The sequence below is a fragment of the Pongo pygmaeus genome, chromosome 19 (genome assembly GCF_028885625.2).
Source record: "Pongo pygmaeus isolate AG05252 chromosome 19, NHGRI_mPonPyg2-v2.0_pri, whole genome shotgun sequence".
NCBI classification, from domain to species: Eukaryota; Metazoa; Chordata; class Mammalia; order Primates; family Hominidae; genus Pongo; species Pongo pygmaeus.
Genome location: NC_072392.2, coordinates 93,783,336 through 93,798,502, shown reverse-complemented (window position 1 = coordinate 93,798,502; position 15,167 = coordinate 93,783,336). Strand labels below are relative to the sequence as shown.

Sequence of the window (15,167 nt, the reverse complement as noted above, 5' to 3'; positions counted from 1 at the left end):
GGTAGTGACCTGATTATGGCTCACTGCAGCCTCCAACTCCTGGGCTCAAGTGATCCTCCCACCTCCCAAATAGCTGAGACCGCAGGCGTGTGCCACCTTGCCCAACTAATTTTTATTTTTTGTGGGGAGAGACAGGGTCTTGCTATGTTGCCCAGGCTGGTCTCAAATTCCTGGCCTCAAGCAATCCTCCTACCTCAGCCTCCCAAAGTGTGAGCAACTGTGCCCATCTAGATATTCTTAATAAATGCAAATAATGTCCTTACACAGATGAAAATTGTTAGACAATTAGAGGGCTTCCAACTTTTTGCCATTAAAAACAGCCCTACAATGATCATTCTTATCCTGTATCTTTAGGACAGAGACTTCTCAGAGACAGAGTTATGAGACTAAAGGGTTGGACGTTTTAAAAACTTAGATAAGTGTCATCAAGAGGACACAAATTTAAACTGCCAAAAGGGGCTGGGTGCGGTGGCTCATACCTGTAATCCCAGCACTTTGGGAGGCCGAGGTGGGTGGATCACCTGAAGTCAGGAGTTCAAGACCAGCCTGGCCAACATGGTGAAACCTCGTCTCTACTAAAAATACAAAAATAAACCGGGCGTGATGGCGTGCACCTGTAATCCCAGCTACTCAGAAGGCTGAGGCAGGAGAATCACTTGAACCTGGGAAGCAGAGGTTGCAGTGAGCTGAGATCTCACCACTGCACTTCGGCCTGGGACAGAGTAAGACTCTCTCTCAAAAAAAATGTTTTGTTGTTTTTTTTAAATAAATAAACAAACTGGGCCAGGCGCTGTGGCTCATGCCTGTAATTCCAGCACTCTGGGAGGCCGAGGCAGGTCAATCACCTGAGGGCGGGAGTTTGAGACTAGTCTGACCAACATGGAGAAACCCTATCTCTACTAAAAATACAAAATTAGCTAGGTGTGGTAGCGCATGCCTGTAATCCCAGCTACTCGGGAGGCTGAGGCAGGAGAATAGCTTGAACCCAGGAAGCAGTGGTTGCAGTGAGTCAAGATTGTGCCATTGCACTCCAGCCTGGGCAACAAGAGTGAAACTCCATCTCAAAAATAAAATAAAATATAATATAATATAAAATAAAATAAATAAACTGGCAGGAGGGGCTCTCAGGGCACTTGGGCCCCCCCGCCAACTAGATTCCTGCCAGCTAACTACAGGGTGAGGCTGGGCACTGGTGTGGCCACCTGCTGGGGCGCAGGTCCCATGCCGTCCTGCCCACAGGCTGTGTCCCGCTGTGGTACCTGTCATCCTGCAAAGTGTTCTGCTCTGACCTTGGGCACACTGCCCCAGCCCTACCCTGCTGAACGAGAAAGGCACTCAGAGTCTGCACTGAGAGGGACACAGCCCGAAGTGGGAATCCTCCCAGCCCAGTAATGCCCTGCCCTGGGCAGACGGGCTGTGCTTCATCGCCACCCAGGACTGGAGAGCTGGGCTGGCCAGCTACAGGAGTGTGTCCCAGGCCCAGTCCAAAGCCTTGCAGGGCCAGGGGCCCAGCACCCCGGCCTCCTCCTGCCGCTTGGAACCACAGATCATTCCACCATGATCGACCCGGCCCCAACATGATCCTGTCAGATGCTATCTCCTCTCTTTTTTTGGGCCTTGTCCCCTTCTCCACACCCGGACTGATCCAACTCCCTCTCTATCCTAGTATCATCAACAAGGAGCAAAGCTTCTGAAATGATCTCAAAAGACCCACATGCCTGGGGCGGTCAAGGCTTTTTAGCCACAGAGGCTGCGAGCAAATGGAACCTCAGCAAAGTGCCCACAGCACAGGGTGGCACCAGGAGCTGCCCCAGTGATGCAGGGAGGTCTGGGCCCGACTTCCCTGCTGTGGAGCCCCTGGGGTTTTGAAACCCATGGCAAGTGCAAAGGACACTGGACTGACAGTTGGTGACATTACACAGTCATTTGGGGCCTTTAGACGAGGGACCCCCAAAGCCCCCTTTTTAGTGCTATGATGCTAACCTATGATAGGCCAATAAGTTCTCAGTAGGTGACAGGTAGGAAGCCAAGAGCCTCCCCTGCTAGCCCCATGGAATTCCCAGCAGAGAAATGACAGCTCCTGAGAGGGTCCCGGGACCAAGGGGAGAAGCCATGCCTAACTTGAGGGGATGGGGTTAACAGCAGCCGGGCTCTGGGCTCACCGCTGAAGCACCGCGTCCGAGCTGATGGTCCGGTCCTCCAGCGCGCGAAAAGCTGGCAGCTGCACCACAAACACGTTGCCACTCTCAGTGCCCAGGTAGAGCAGTTCGCAGGAGGAATGTGGAAGGACCACAGTGATCTGCGTGGCACTGGGGGCAGCCCTGTGACAAGAACAGCTGCCCATGAGCTGACCACTGCCCAGCAGGGGAGACGCCATGGACGGGGTCCCCTGACTCCTCGGAAAACAAGCCCATAAGGCCCTTTAATGGGGTTCACAACACTTCAGGCCAGGACAAACATTGGTCACTTTCTGCCAAGACAGGAGACAGATGGCAGAGAGCCTGGGCTAGGAGGCAGGAAAGATGCCAGGGACCCTCCAGCCTAACACAGGGTGCGCGGATGGAGGAGGCAGGCTGCAGCCCCGCCCACTCCACTCGGAGCACCTGAGTGTGACGATGCATCGGGCCAAATGCATGCCAGGCACTGCCAGGGGCGCAATAGGCCCCATAAAGGGTGAGTCCACTCCAGAGCTAAGGGCAAGGGTCAGGCAGGGCTGGGAGTGGAAGGGGCTGGGGATTGAGCCCTTACCCTGGGGGCCCACGCAGTGTGAAGCTCTCATCCTCCTGCAGCTCCGAAGCCCCGCCCTTGACCTTCAGGCTCCAAAGGTGCAGGCTGTTGTCATCCAGCAGGGTGACCAGCTGGCACTGGCGAGGGCACAGGGATGGGAGCATGTGGTCTTGCTACCCAGGCAAGGCCTTTACGCACCGGGGCTACCCAGCCCCAGTTGTTTCAAAGACCCCCTGGCCACTCCCAGGGTGGCCCATGAGCCCCAGCTGTGGAAAGGGAGGGGGTCCCAGGTCTTTCCATCAGCAGCAAATCCAGGGCCACCGAATGCCAGCCTCTCCACACCAGCCCTGCTGGAAGCAGTGAGAGAAGGAGGGCATGAAGTGGCTTCCTGTCCCACCCCAGGTCCCTCACCTGGCCAGGCAGGAGGTGGATCTGCGTCACCGCGTTGTTCTCCCGGTGCAGCCCCATGAACTCCACGCCTGGGGCTCCGTAGCTAGGAGTAGGCTCAGGAAAGCTCTGGAAGGTCGGACACCATCCCCTGCCTGCCTCGAGTGCCAGGCTCTCAGGGCCCATGTGCAATGAGTGCAAACACAGAGAGGGGCTGCCCTCCCCCGAGGCAGTAGGACCCCATGCATGGAGCCTAGGGTGGGGAGGAGACACAGCAGCCCTGGCCCTGGAGCACCAGTCTGGTGACCTGACCCCTGGGAGATTTTTCCCAGTCAGGCTGGTGGGAGCAACTCCATAGAAAGGTGAAGCCCTGGCCGGGTGTGGTGGCTCACACCTGTAATTCCAGCACTTTGGGAGGCCGAGGCGGGTGGATCACAAGGTCAAGAGATCGAGACCATCCTGGCCAATGCCAACATGGTGAAACCCTATCTCTACTAAAAATACAAAAATTAGCTGGGCGTGGTGGTGCGTGTCTGTAGTCCCAGCTACTCGGGAGCCTGAGGCAGGAGAATCATTTAAACCTGGAAGTTGGAGGTTGTGGTGAGCCGAGATAGCGCCACTACACTCTAGCCTGGCGACAGAGCGAGACTCCGTCTCAAAAAAAAAAAAAAAAAAAAAGGTGAAGCCCTACCCTGCAACTGTCAGGCTGCCACCCTGATCCTGAGCTGCAACAGACATGTTGGCTGTCGCTTGGTAGCACCTGTGAAAAAACACACAGCACCCTGGGGGCCTCTCCCCAACAGTCTTGGCCCATGAGTCTTGGCACCAGGGATTGGTAACCAGAGTCTGGCTGTGGCCTGGCAATGATTAACCAGCCGAGGGAAGGCTGAGCCCGCAGCAAGGCCCTGGCCCCCTGTGTATACCAGCCCAGCCTGGAACTCGAGCGTTCCATACCCCTCCCCCACACCAGGCAGAGGGGAAGAGGGAGGTCAGGCTCCACTGGAGGTGGCAGCCAAGCTATTGGAGGTGGTCCCTCATCTCTCAACTCCCCTGGGGCCCTGCCCTGAGGGGAGCACAGATCAGACTGGCGGGGTGCCCAACCTGATCCGGTTTTTCATCTCTGAAAACACCGGGAGCCCCCAGTCGGCCAGAACCAGTGCTTTGGATAAAAAACATGACCCAACTGGACAACATCCAGCCTCAGGCCGGGGAAAGACTGTCCCTGCCAGGCAGAGCCCTCTCCACTCTCTGCCGCCTGTGGGGGTGGGGGTGGAATTTGGAAGATGGCTGCCTGAGCCCTGCTCTCCTGGCCCAAGGCCACCCCATCTCTGCTTGTAGATGGGGCCCTGGGGCCAGTCTACCTCTGATTCTTACCAAGATAGGTTAAAAAACAAAACTGCAGGCTGGGAGTGCAGTGACTCATGCCTGTAACCCTAGCATTTTGAGAGGCCAAGGCGAGAGAGTTGCTTGAGCCCAGGAGTTCAAGACCAGGCTGGGCAAGATCACAAGACCCTGTCTCCACAAAAAAAAAAAAAAAAAAAAAAAAGTTTTTGAGATGGAGTCTCACTCTGTTGCCCAGGCTGGAGTGTAGTGGCGCAATCTTGGCTCACTGCAACCTCTGCCTCCCAGGTTCAAACGATTCTCCCATCTCAGCCTCCCAAGTAGCTGGGATTACAGGCATGTGCCACCACGCCCTGCTAATTTTTTAAATATTTTTAGTAGAGACAGGGTTTTACCATGTTGACCAGGCTGGTCTTGAACTCCTGACCTCAAGTGATCTGCCTGCCTCAGCTTCCCAAAGTGCCGAAAAATTTTTTTTTTTTAATTAAAAACATCCCTAGTGACAAGAGGGGTCCCTGTAACTTGCTTTTCTGGTAGTGAGGTGGGGAGCTGAGGGAGGCAGGGGCACAGAAGGGCCTAGGCCTTGCTACTGATGCACCAGCCAGCCACTCACTGAATGAGCACTGGCTGAGACACGGGGATCAGGTCCTTTCCCCTGGATCCACCAATACAACCCCTGCAAAACAGGTCTCTGAGCCCCCCAGCAGCCTCACCCCCTGCCCAGGACTGGGGGATTCCTGAAACCTCCAGGAATAGGTGAAAGGGGGAAACTGAGTAAAGGGGGCAGACCACATGAATGGTCCTGAAAGGACACAGGGGACAAAATAAGCCTGTATCACCTCAGTGCGTTTCAAACCTCACTGTCCTCCTGCAAAGGACAGGGTCGCATCCCACCAGGGATGCGCTCATGCCCAGGTCCCTGCTCCATCATCAACCATACCCGCCCCATTTTGGAATAAAATCATGTCCAAAGCTGGAAATCAGGAAAGTCCCTCATTTTATCCCAACAGCCCATGGGCAAGGAAGGAAAAGATGTCCTTCCCCAAATCTCACCCACCCCAAGGCCCTGCCCAAGTGGGAGTGAGGGGACAGAGGATACAGCTTGATGGCTCCAGAACGGGTGCCGATGGCCAGGATGCGCAGGGACGGGCTGTAGCCGAGGGCGCTGGGCTGGTGCGGGAAGCCATGCTCCACCGTCTGCAACGAGAAGCACACAGGGTGGGCCTGCAGACCTGTCCCCTTCGCGCCACTATGGCTGCTGGAGCTGCAGCACCGGACGACCCAGCAGGAAGCAGGGCTTCGGTAACTTTCCGGTTCCTCCCAGACACCTGAGTGTTGGAGCCTAACCCATATTTACCAGGCCCCACCCGCTGTCCCTTTGTGACTCTGCCCTTGGCCTCATGGCCACCCCTGCGAGCTCATCCTCCCCGACGCCACGCCAGCCTCTCGATGCTTTCCAGGAACTGACTTGGTGCCTCCACCACGTGCACCCTGGGTGACGGACCCAGCCCTCCTCAGTGGCATGGGGGCCTTATAGGTGTGGGGTGGGGAAAGTAGGGCGAGTTTGGAACAATGGAGACACCGGTCTCTCAGGAGAAAATCTTGGTTGCACTGCAGCTCCGGGCTCACCCAGGGGCCTAGAGTACCGCGGAGGCCGTGCCCTACTCTGGGCTCTTCCAGGTCCCTCCAGGGCCTAGTCAACTAGGTCTCACAGGCTCTTACTGTCACCAAATTCCAACCATCTTCCCAGAAAGGGAATCCCTGGAGTGTTGTTGCAGATACGTGTTTTTTCATTTATTACAGAAGTAATACACACACACTGTGAAAAACCTGGGAGTTATAAAGACGTTTAAGAACAAAAATTGAGGCTGAGGCAGAAGAATGGTGCGAACCCGGCAGGCAGAGCTTGCAGTGAGCTGAGATTGCACCACTGGACTCCAGCCTGGGCGACAGAGCGAGACACCATCTCAAAAAAAAGAAAAAAAAGAACAAAAATTACCCAGACTCCCACAACCAGAAGTAACCTTGCTAATACCTAAGTGTACATCCTTTGAGTCTTCTGCACTTGTGAATGTTTGCACGTCTATTTTTTTTTTTTTTTTTGAGACGGAATCTCGCTCTGTCGCCCAGGCTGGAGTGCAGTGGCGTGATCTCGGCTCACTGCAAGCTCCGCCTCCCGGGTTCATGCCATTCTCCTGCCTCAGCCTCCCGAGTAGCTGGGACTACAGGTGCCCACCACCACGCCCGGCTAATTTTTTGTATTTTTAGTAGAGACAGGTTTCACCGTGTCTCTATCTCCTGACCTCATGATCTGTCTGCCTCAGCCTCCCAAAGTGCTGGGATTACAAGCGTGAGCCACCGCATCCGGCCAAAAATTTTTAATTTTTCTTTTTTGAGGGTCTCACTCTGTTGCCCAGGCTGGGTGCTATGGCGTGATTTCGGTTCACTGTAGCCTCGGCCTCCCAGGCTCAAGTGATCTTCCCACCTCAGCCTCCTAAGCAGCTGGGACTACAGGCATGCACCACCAGGCCTGCCACGCCAGGCTACTTTTTAATTTTTGGTAGAGACAGGTACTCATCATGTTGTCCAGCCTGGTCTGGACCTCCTAGACTCAAGCGATCCTCCTGCCTTGGTCTCCCAAAGTGCTGGGATTGTAGGTGTGAGTCACTGCAACCTGCCTAAAATGGCTTTTTTTTTTTGAGACGGAGTTTTGCTCTTGTCACCCAGCCTGGAGTGCAATGGTGAGATCTCGGCTCGCTGCAAACTCTGCCTCCCAGGTTCAAGCGATTCTCCGGCCTCAGTCTCCCCCGAAGCTAGGATTACAGGCACCCGCCACCATGCCCGGCTAATTTTTGTATTTTTAGTAGAGATGGGGTTTCACCACGTTGGCCAGGCTGGTCTTGAACTCTTGACCTCAAGTGATCTGCCCGCCTTGGCCTCCCAAAGTGTTGGGATTACAGGTGTGAGCCATCATACCCGGCCTAAAATGACTTTTAAAACATCTAAAGAATATTCTTTACCTGGAGATATCCTAACTCACCAGGGGTTTATTGTTGAGTATTTACTTTGTTGCTAGAGGGTTTGCAATCACAACCATGTTGATGGCATTCTTGGACTCCTATCTTTGTCTGCACCACTTGAGTATTTCCTGGGGCAGATGTCCCAGGGATAGAATTGTGGGTTAAGAAAGGTATGAACATAAACCCGCTACAAATTTAGAGTGATAAACCATCTTCAGGAAGGTTTTTTGTTCAGTTTCTTAATCAGTTACCCCAATCTGACCCCCCCCCCCCCCCGGGGGATAGTGACCCTGCAGAGCTAGGTGAGAACAGCACAAAGCAATAGCTATGTCAACTGATTGCTTTAAAGACTTAAAACAAAAAACAACCACAGAGACTCTGCCCTGCAGAAAAAGGTCTCAACAAGGAGGCAGCCTCCTTAGGCCCTGGGCTTTCCTACTTTGCAGCCTTGCCAGGCCTCAAAGCAGCAGAAAAGGAGAAGTCCCTGGTGAGATCTAGCAATGATAGCTTAGCGAACTCAATTGCCACCTGCCTCCCCCATCAGTCAGTCTAGTCCAATGGCTCTCACAAGGAATCCCATGCTGGGGTCAGGCAGGGAGGAGAGCTCCAACAAGTGCCTATTTTGGGGGATGCCTGGAGACAAAAAGGTTGGGGGAGCGGGGGGTGCCTCAGGCCTGGCTCTTTGCTAGGAACAGGGCCTGCCCTGCAAATGGTCATACCTGAATGGGATGGCTAGGGGGACAGATAGGGCCTAGCAGCGGCCCCCAGGCCAGCCCAGGTCCCTGTTCAGCTATGTGAAAAATGCAGAGCCTGGAGAAGCCCTGGATAGAGATAGCTGAGTGTCTGGAATGTAAACATTTCCCAGGAAAAGGGGAGTAGACAGTGGGATAGGATGTGCAGGACAAGCTCCCCCAGGGGCCCCACCAGACCTCAGCCAGCCCCAGGTTGCTGGAGCCTCAGGAAGTCAGCAGCCGTCTCCCCGGGACAGCAGCACTTTCCCAGCAGCAGAGGCAGCTCAGGGAACAGCCTCTGGAATTTGGAGGACTCTGGCGGAAACGCCCCACAGGAGCCCGCTGGCCTGGCCAGGAGCAGGCCCCATGCTCCGAGCTGCCCAGAACGGTAGCCATGAGCCCCATGGGGCCACTAAGCACTTGCAATATGGCTCATGTCACCAACGAGGATTAAGTCAGTTCTTGGAAACCCTTCAAGTATGTCTGGAACAACTCGGGTTCTAGAAGAACAGGGGCTGGACTCAGGCAGGCCACGCTTCGAATTCCCTTTTTCCACTGTAAATCGTCCAAATTCTAAATACAGATCTAGTACTTCCAAAAAAAGATTTAATGTCTGAATTCAGATGTGCCTTAACACCTAGATTTCAGATTTAGCATTCACAAACACAAACTGAAAAAATCTCATTAGTAGTTAATCACACGTCAAAATATTTTGCATATGTTGGATTAAAAGGAATATATAATTTTTTTTTTTTGAGATAGGGTCACGCCTGTCACCCAGACTGGAGTGCAGTGGCACGATCACAGCTCACTGCAACCTCCGCCTCCCTGGTTCAAGTGATCCTCCTGCCTCAGCCGCCTGAGGAGCTGGGACTACAGGCACACGCCACCATGCCCAGCTAGTTTTTGTATTTTTAGTAGAGATGGGGTTTCACCATGTTGGCCAGGCTGGTCTCAAACTCCTGCCCTCAAGTGATCCACAGGCCTCAGCCTTCCAGAGTGCCAGAGTGCTGGGATTACAGGTATGGGCCACTGTGACCAGCTGGAATACAGGATTAAAATTAATTTCACTTGTTTAAATAATTTTATAATGCAGCTTCTAGATTTTTTTTTAAAGACAGAGTCTCCCTCTGTCACCCAATTGGAGTGCAGTGGTGAGATCTCAGCTCGCTGCAACCTCCACCTCCCGGATTCAAACGATTCTCCCGCCTCAGCCTCCCAAGTGGCTGGGACTACAGGCGTGCATCACCACGCCCGGCTAATTTTTGCATTTTTAGTAGAGATGGGGTTTCACCATGTTGGCCAGGCTGGTCTCGAACTCCTGACTTCAAGTGATCTGCTCGCCTTGACCTCCCAAAGTTCTGGGATTACAGGCGTGAGCCACCGCACCCAGCCAGAATATATAATTAAAATTAATTTCACGTGTTTAAATAATTATACAATGCAGCTTCTAGGAAATTTTAAATCACATACGTGGCTCATATTATATTCCCATTGGCCTCGACAATTCCGCGCATCAGCAGGAAGGTCAGGCCACAGAGAAAACAGCCTGTAACTTTTTGCTAGGCTCTCAGGCCACAGGTCAAGGGCGGGCAGTTCTTCTAACATTTCACCAGAGTCACTACTCCTGTTCGGCTCAGCATCTTTCCTCTAACTCAGAGGAAGACAAAGGGTTGGGCCCATCCTTCAACTACCCACATTCATTCCTCATTCCCTTCAAGCCTTGGAGATATCGTGGCCACCCCTCCCTCCGATCCCCACCTTCTTTTCCAAAGGCTGATTTAGAACAGGGACTGAGTCAGACCCACTAAGCTTTGTATCCCTTCCTGCCACGTACAAGGCATCTGGTCGTGGATGAGCTGCTGGGCCTCCCTGAGCTTCATTTCTCATCTAATAAACAGGATGGTACTGGTGACTGCACTGGGCAGAGCTGTCCTCGGATTGGAGATGATGGACCTGAGGCCACCCTGCAGCACACACAGGCCTCTACTTCCTTCCAAGGCTCGCATTGTTCCACAGTATCACCTTGGGCAATTCTCCAAGTTGGCAACTCTGGAGGGACCAGGGCTCCCCCAAAACCAAAATAAGGGCAGTGACCTTCACAGCGACTCTACCTGGACAGGGCCAAGAGAATGGGTTCATATGTAAATGACGTGTCTCCCAGGGGATTCCCCAGGCAGTCCTACAAGGACAGGGGCTTGGGCTGGGCAGAGAGGCAGGGGAGCCCTAGGTTAGTTAGAGAAGCCCAAGGGATCTTGTTGGGAACAGGGAAGGGATTGGGATTTGGGAACAGGACTAAGAGCAGCTAATAGAAGGGACAGGGAGAAGCTAGAAACCCAGGGCCTAGTGTCCTGAGGAAACCAGTCAGGGAAAGAACGAAGGCTCCGTGGGCACCTCTGGCTGTGCCCCAGTTGCCCCCTAGTTTTTTTGTTTTTTTTTTTGAGACAGGGTCTCACTCTGTTGCCCAGGCTGGAGTGCAGTGGTGCGATCTCAGCTCACTGTAACCTCCGCCTCCCAGGCTCAAGTGATCCACCTGAGTCTCCCGAGTAGCTAGAACTATAGGCATGCGCCACCACAGCTGGCTAATTTTTGTATTTTTTGTAGAGATGAAGTGTCACTATGTTGCCCAGGCTGGTCTTGAACTCCTGGACTCAAGTGATCCACCTGCCTCAGCCTCCCAAAGTGCTGGGATTACAGGTGTAAGCCACTGTGCCTGGCCTGCCCCTTACTTTGGTGCCCTTCCCACCCCCAACTCCTACCAGCCTTGTAAGGCTCAGCTTCCCTGCTGCTGAACAAGGTCTGTATCACTTAGGTGGTGACTCCCCCCTTGTTTAGGGTTCAGGAACAGTTCCAGGTCCCTGTTAGAGGGAGTGCATATGGCCTCTCTGAAAGGAGGTACCCACCTGAGCACAGGAGGTTGGGCTCAGCCCCAGGGCTGCCTTCCTGCAAAGGTACACACAGCAACCCTGAATCATGGCTGCACTCAGGACAGAGGGCGGGACGGGGCACAGCCCTTGGGTGGTCAGGGAATTCCAAGACCAGCCCTCCCCAGCTATTCTAGGACCCTAGCTATCTCTCCTCGGATTCAAACTAGGAGGCTGACCAAAGCCGCCTGGCAGCCACTGGGGCCTCCTAAGCGCGGCATCTAGCCTACCCGGCCCCGCCCACATCTGATACCTGGCTCAGGTGACCTCTGCCAAGGGAGGAGAGAACAATGAACTCTTTTGACAGGGGGGTTGGGAAAGGAGAGCAAAGATTTGTAGAAGCCGCCAGACTGCAACATTAGCCTGGAGTGGGAGAGAAGGCCCCATCTCTCCTGGGCTCTGGGACTCCTTTCCAGGTCCCGGAAGGGGAGGGAGTGGGCAAAGGCTGGTTGTCAGAGACAGTGGGGCCTTCATCTTGCCTGCAGCCACGGCTGCAGGACCCAAGGGCTAGGACCCGAGGAGGAGTCCCTGGCACTCCTCAGGGGGTGGGAAGGAGGCAGTGGTGGGGACCAGGCCCTCGGAGGCTGCCCAGCGCCATGGGGGAGCACGCCTGCCTGGCTGGGCCACTCTGCCCGATACTGGCTGGGTGGGGCCAGCTCAGATTCCTGGCAGTGGCAGCAGCCTGGCCCTCCCTGTGTGGCTGCTGTCACCTGACACCAGGGGCCCAGCCATTCAAAAGCCAATACAGAACAACCTGGCCCTCTGCAGGGGCTGCTGGGTCAGGAACACACTGTTTGTTCAGGGCCTAAGGGGACAGGGGAGGGTGGGCACGGGCAGGGAAGGCCCAGGCAGGTGCTTCTGCGGCAGCCGGGCAAGCACAGCAGCCTGTTTGCCCTGATGGGTGTGGCTGCTTGGGGTGTGCCTGGGTTTGGCTGAGGGGAGCGAGCTGGCTGTGAGCAGTTGTCTAGGAACGGGTTTTACCTTGACTTCTCCAGCAGCACTTCCTCCCTCCCGAGGTCCCATGGTTCCTTCCCTTGGTCCTCAGTGGCCCTGTCCTGGTGCTGCAGCTGACTTGTCTGTCTGTCCATCCCTCTAATAGGCTTGATGGCCCACCATATATAGCAAACAGTTACTTCACTGGTGAAGTAACTGAGGTGTGAAGAGAGGTGAAGCCACCACTCTAAGGCCACACAGCCAGACCACAGGCGGAACCAGGACATCCTCACCCCAGCCAGTGCCCCCCTGGATAAGCGCCACCTGTGCAAGCCCTGGGGACCTTAGTCTCCTCCCCTGCAGAATGGAAGCAACACTCATCCTGAGTTGTTGTGAGGGTGACACCACGACAAGGCAAGTCCTGCTAAGGCATCGACCTGTGTCAGGCACTGTTTGAAGCAATTACACTCCCTTAGGGATCATTATGATGCTGTTGGAACTCAGGACATACCACCCCAAAACACCACTGTAGGAGACCAGAATGTGCTACCCCAAAATATGCTTCCTTGGCTTTTTTTTTTTTTTTTTTTTTGAGACAGAATCTCGCTCTGTCACCCAGGCTGGAGTGCAATGGCACAATCTCGGCTCACTGCAACCTCCGCCTCCCAGGTTCAAGTGATTCTCCTGCCTCAGCCTCTCAAGTAGCTGGGGTTACAGGTGTGCGCCACCATGCCCGGCTAGGCTGATCTCGAACTCCTGACCTCAAGTGATCTACCTGCCTCAGCCTCCCAAAGTGCTGGTATTGCAGGCATGAGACACGGCGCCCGGCCACTTCTTTGGCATACTTTGAGCTGGTTATTCTCAGAAAGGGCAGACATGGGAGTAGCTCTGAAAAGCTGTCCTTTAGCTGGGCATGGTGGCGCATGCCTGTAATCCCAACTATGCGGGAGGCTGAGGCTGGAGAATCCCTTGAACCCAGGAGGCAGAGGTTGCAGTGAGCTGAGATCGTACCATTGCGCTCCAGCCCGGGCAACAAGAGCGAAACTCCATCTCAAAAAAAAAAAAAAAAAAAGGAAAAGAAAAGAAAAGCTGTCCTTTTGTAAAAGAAATTTACATCCGCAAAGGAAAGCTACGTTAGTCAAGTACAGGCTGAATATACCTCATCTAAAATGATTGCGAATAGAGTGTTTTAGATTTCAGAATCTTTCGGATTTTGGAATATTTGCATTATACTTACCGGTCGAGCATCTCAAATCCAAAATTTCAAAATCTGAAACGCTCCAATGAGCATTCCCTTTCAGTGTCATGTTGGCACTTCAAAAACTCAGATTTTGGAGCATTTCGGATATCAGATTTTCTGATCATGTATGCTCAACCCATATCTGTATAAGGAAGACAGCTGCTCCAAGGCAACTTTTATTACCCAAGAGACCTTCTCTGCATAACAAGACAACCATCATTCACCATACACTTCCTCCCCCGCACCTTCCTGTAACCTGGTCACATCCCACCCCAGTCCTCATTCTTTTTTTTTTGAGATGGAGTCTCACTCTGTCACCCAGGCTAGAGTGCAGTGGCATGATCTCGGCTCATTGCAACCTCCGCCTCCGGGGTTCAACTGATTCTCCTGCCCCAGTCTCCCTAGTAGCTGAGACTACAGGTGTGTGCCACCACACCCAGCTGATTTTTGTATTTTTAGTAGAGATGGGGTTTCGCCATGTTGGCCAGGCTGGTCTCTAACTCCCAACCTCAAGTGATCCACCCACCTCAGCCTCCCAAAGTGCTGGGATTACAGGTGTGAGCCACTGCGCCCCGCCTGTAATTTAATTTTATTACAATTTAATTCATAGCCCAGCCAAAGAACCTAGAAGGCTGGAGGGAAGCCAGTTTTTGCTCCCCTACAATGCCCATCTTACAGATGAGGGAACTAAAGAACAGAGAGGCTAAGTAATGTGTCCACTGTGTCTTACACAGTGAGGAAGCAACAGAGCCCGCATCTAGACCCAGGCCATGTGGCCGCAAAGTCCCTGCCCCTAACCACTACCTGACCCCTCTGATGCCTGGCACATAGCCCTCGGTGAACTGGAGTTACCGCTCTGACAGCCAGCCCCTGGCAGAGTTCAGAGACTGTTCGCAATCACAGATCCTCTGGAGGTACTGAAGCCAAAGAAACAGGACGTCTCCCTCTCAGGGCCCAGGGGCGATGTCCTTGCTCTCTTTGAGGCGTCGGGCTTGGTGTGGCTATCAAGGAGTTGAGCCAGAAGGTGTTGGAGGAAAAGGCCAGAACTGGTTCAGAAGCCAGTGTCTACAAGCCACCTGGGGTCGAGCTGTGACGGCGCCACTGTCCCAGCTGTCACAGTACCCAGCAGTCTGGCCTTCCAGGACCACTGGAAGAGATGACCTGAGTTGCCAGGGGTGAACACTGTCTGGAGCCTGACCCTCGCCTACACCAACAGCCCACGTGCGGCTCCAGGCTCCAGCCCTGGGTATCCCACCGTCTGCTGGACCTGTCCCAAGGCTCCCCCAACTCAACCTCAAGCCACATGACACCCGCCACAGAACGATGCTGCCGGACACTGCAGCCGCCAGCCAGACGTGGCCTTCGATTCATGCAGGAACTCATGTAGTCCTCACACCAACTCTATGGATGGAGTGGCTCTGATTATCATTATCTCAGAGGCATATGACCTGCTCAAGGTCACACAGCTGGCCAGTCGGGCAGTCGGTACCACTCACCTCTGGGCAAGCTGCCTCTCCATAAATGGAGAGCACTGTTGTTGCGACTGTGTCCAAATCGAAGCGATCAAAATATATTACTTTTCCTCAAATCTGCTCTTCGCCACTCCTAGCTTGGGCTCCCCCTCCCAAGGCCTGGCACCACCACCTCCCCAGGTCAGAAACTCCACGGTCATCCTGGACACCCGCCTCCCCTCCCCATCCCCTCTCTCTTTACTGCCCCATCAGCAGATCTCAGCCCTGAATAGTTCTCTATTCCATGGGTGTCAAACCAGGAGCGATTTTACCCCTCAGGAAACATTCTTGGTTGTCACATCTTGACAGGCTGCGTGTGTATGTCTGTGCTACTGGTACCTAGAGGGTAGGAC

At 53.9% G+C, this 15,167-nt stretch overlaps 1 protein-coding gene across 10 annotated transcripts in view; it reads right to left on the bottom strand.

Annotated features, from left to right (window-relative positions):
* LLGL2 (LLGL scribble cell polarity complex component 2) overlaps positions 1-15,167 on the bottom strand; it is a 48,717-nt gene that overhangs the window by 13,657 nt on the left and 19,893 nt on the right. For all 10 annotated transcript variants that reach the window (XM_054457419.2, XM_054457421.2, XM_054457425.2 and 7 more), the window contains exons 3-6: positions 5,555-5,652; positions 3,139-3,220; positions 2,749-2,864; positions 2,163-2,321 (exon numbers count right to left, since the gene is read on the bottom strand). In XM_054457419.2, the coding sequence (XP_054313394.2) occupies positions 2,163-2,321; positions 2,749-2,864; positions 3,139-3,220; positions 5,555-5,652 (455 nt within the window). The remainder of the gene's footprint in view (positions 1-2,162; positions 2,322-2,748; positions 2,865-3,138; positions 3,221-5,554; positions 5,653-15,167) is intronic.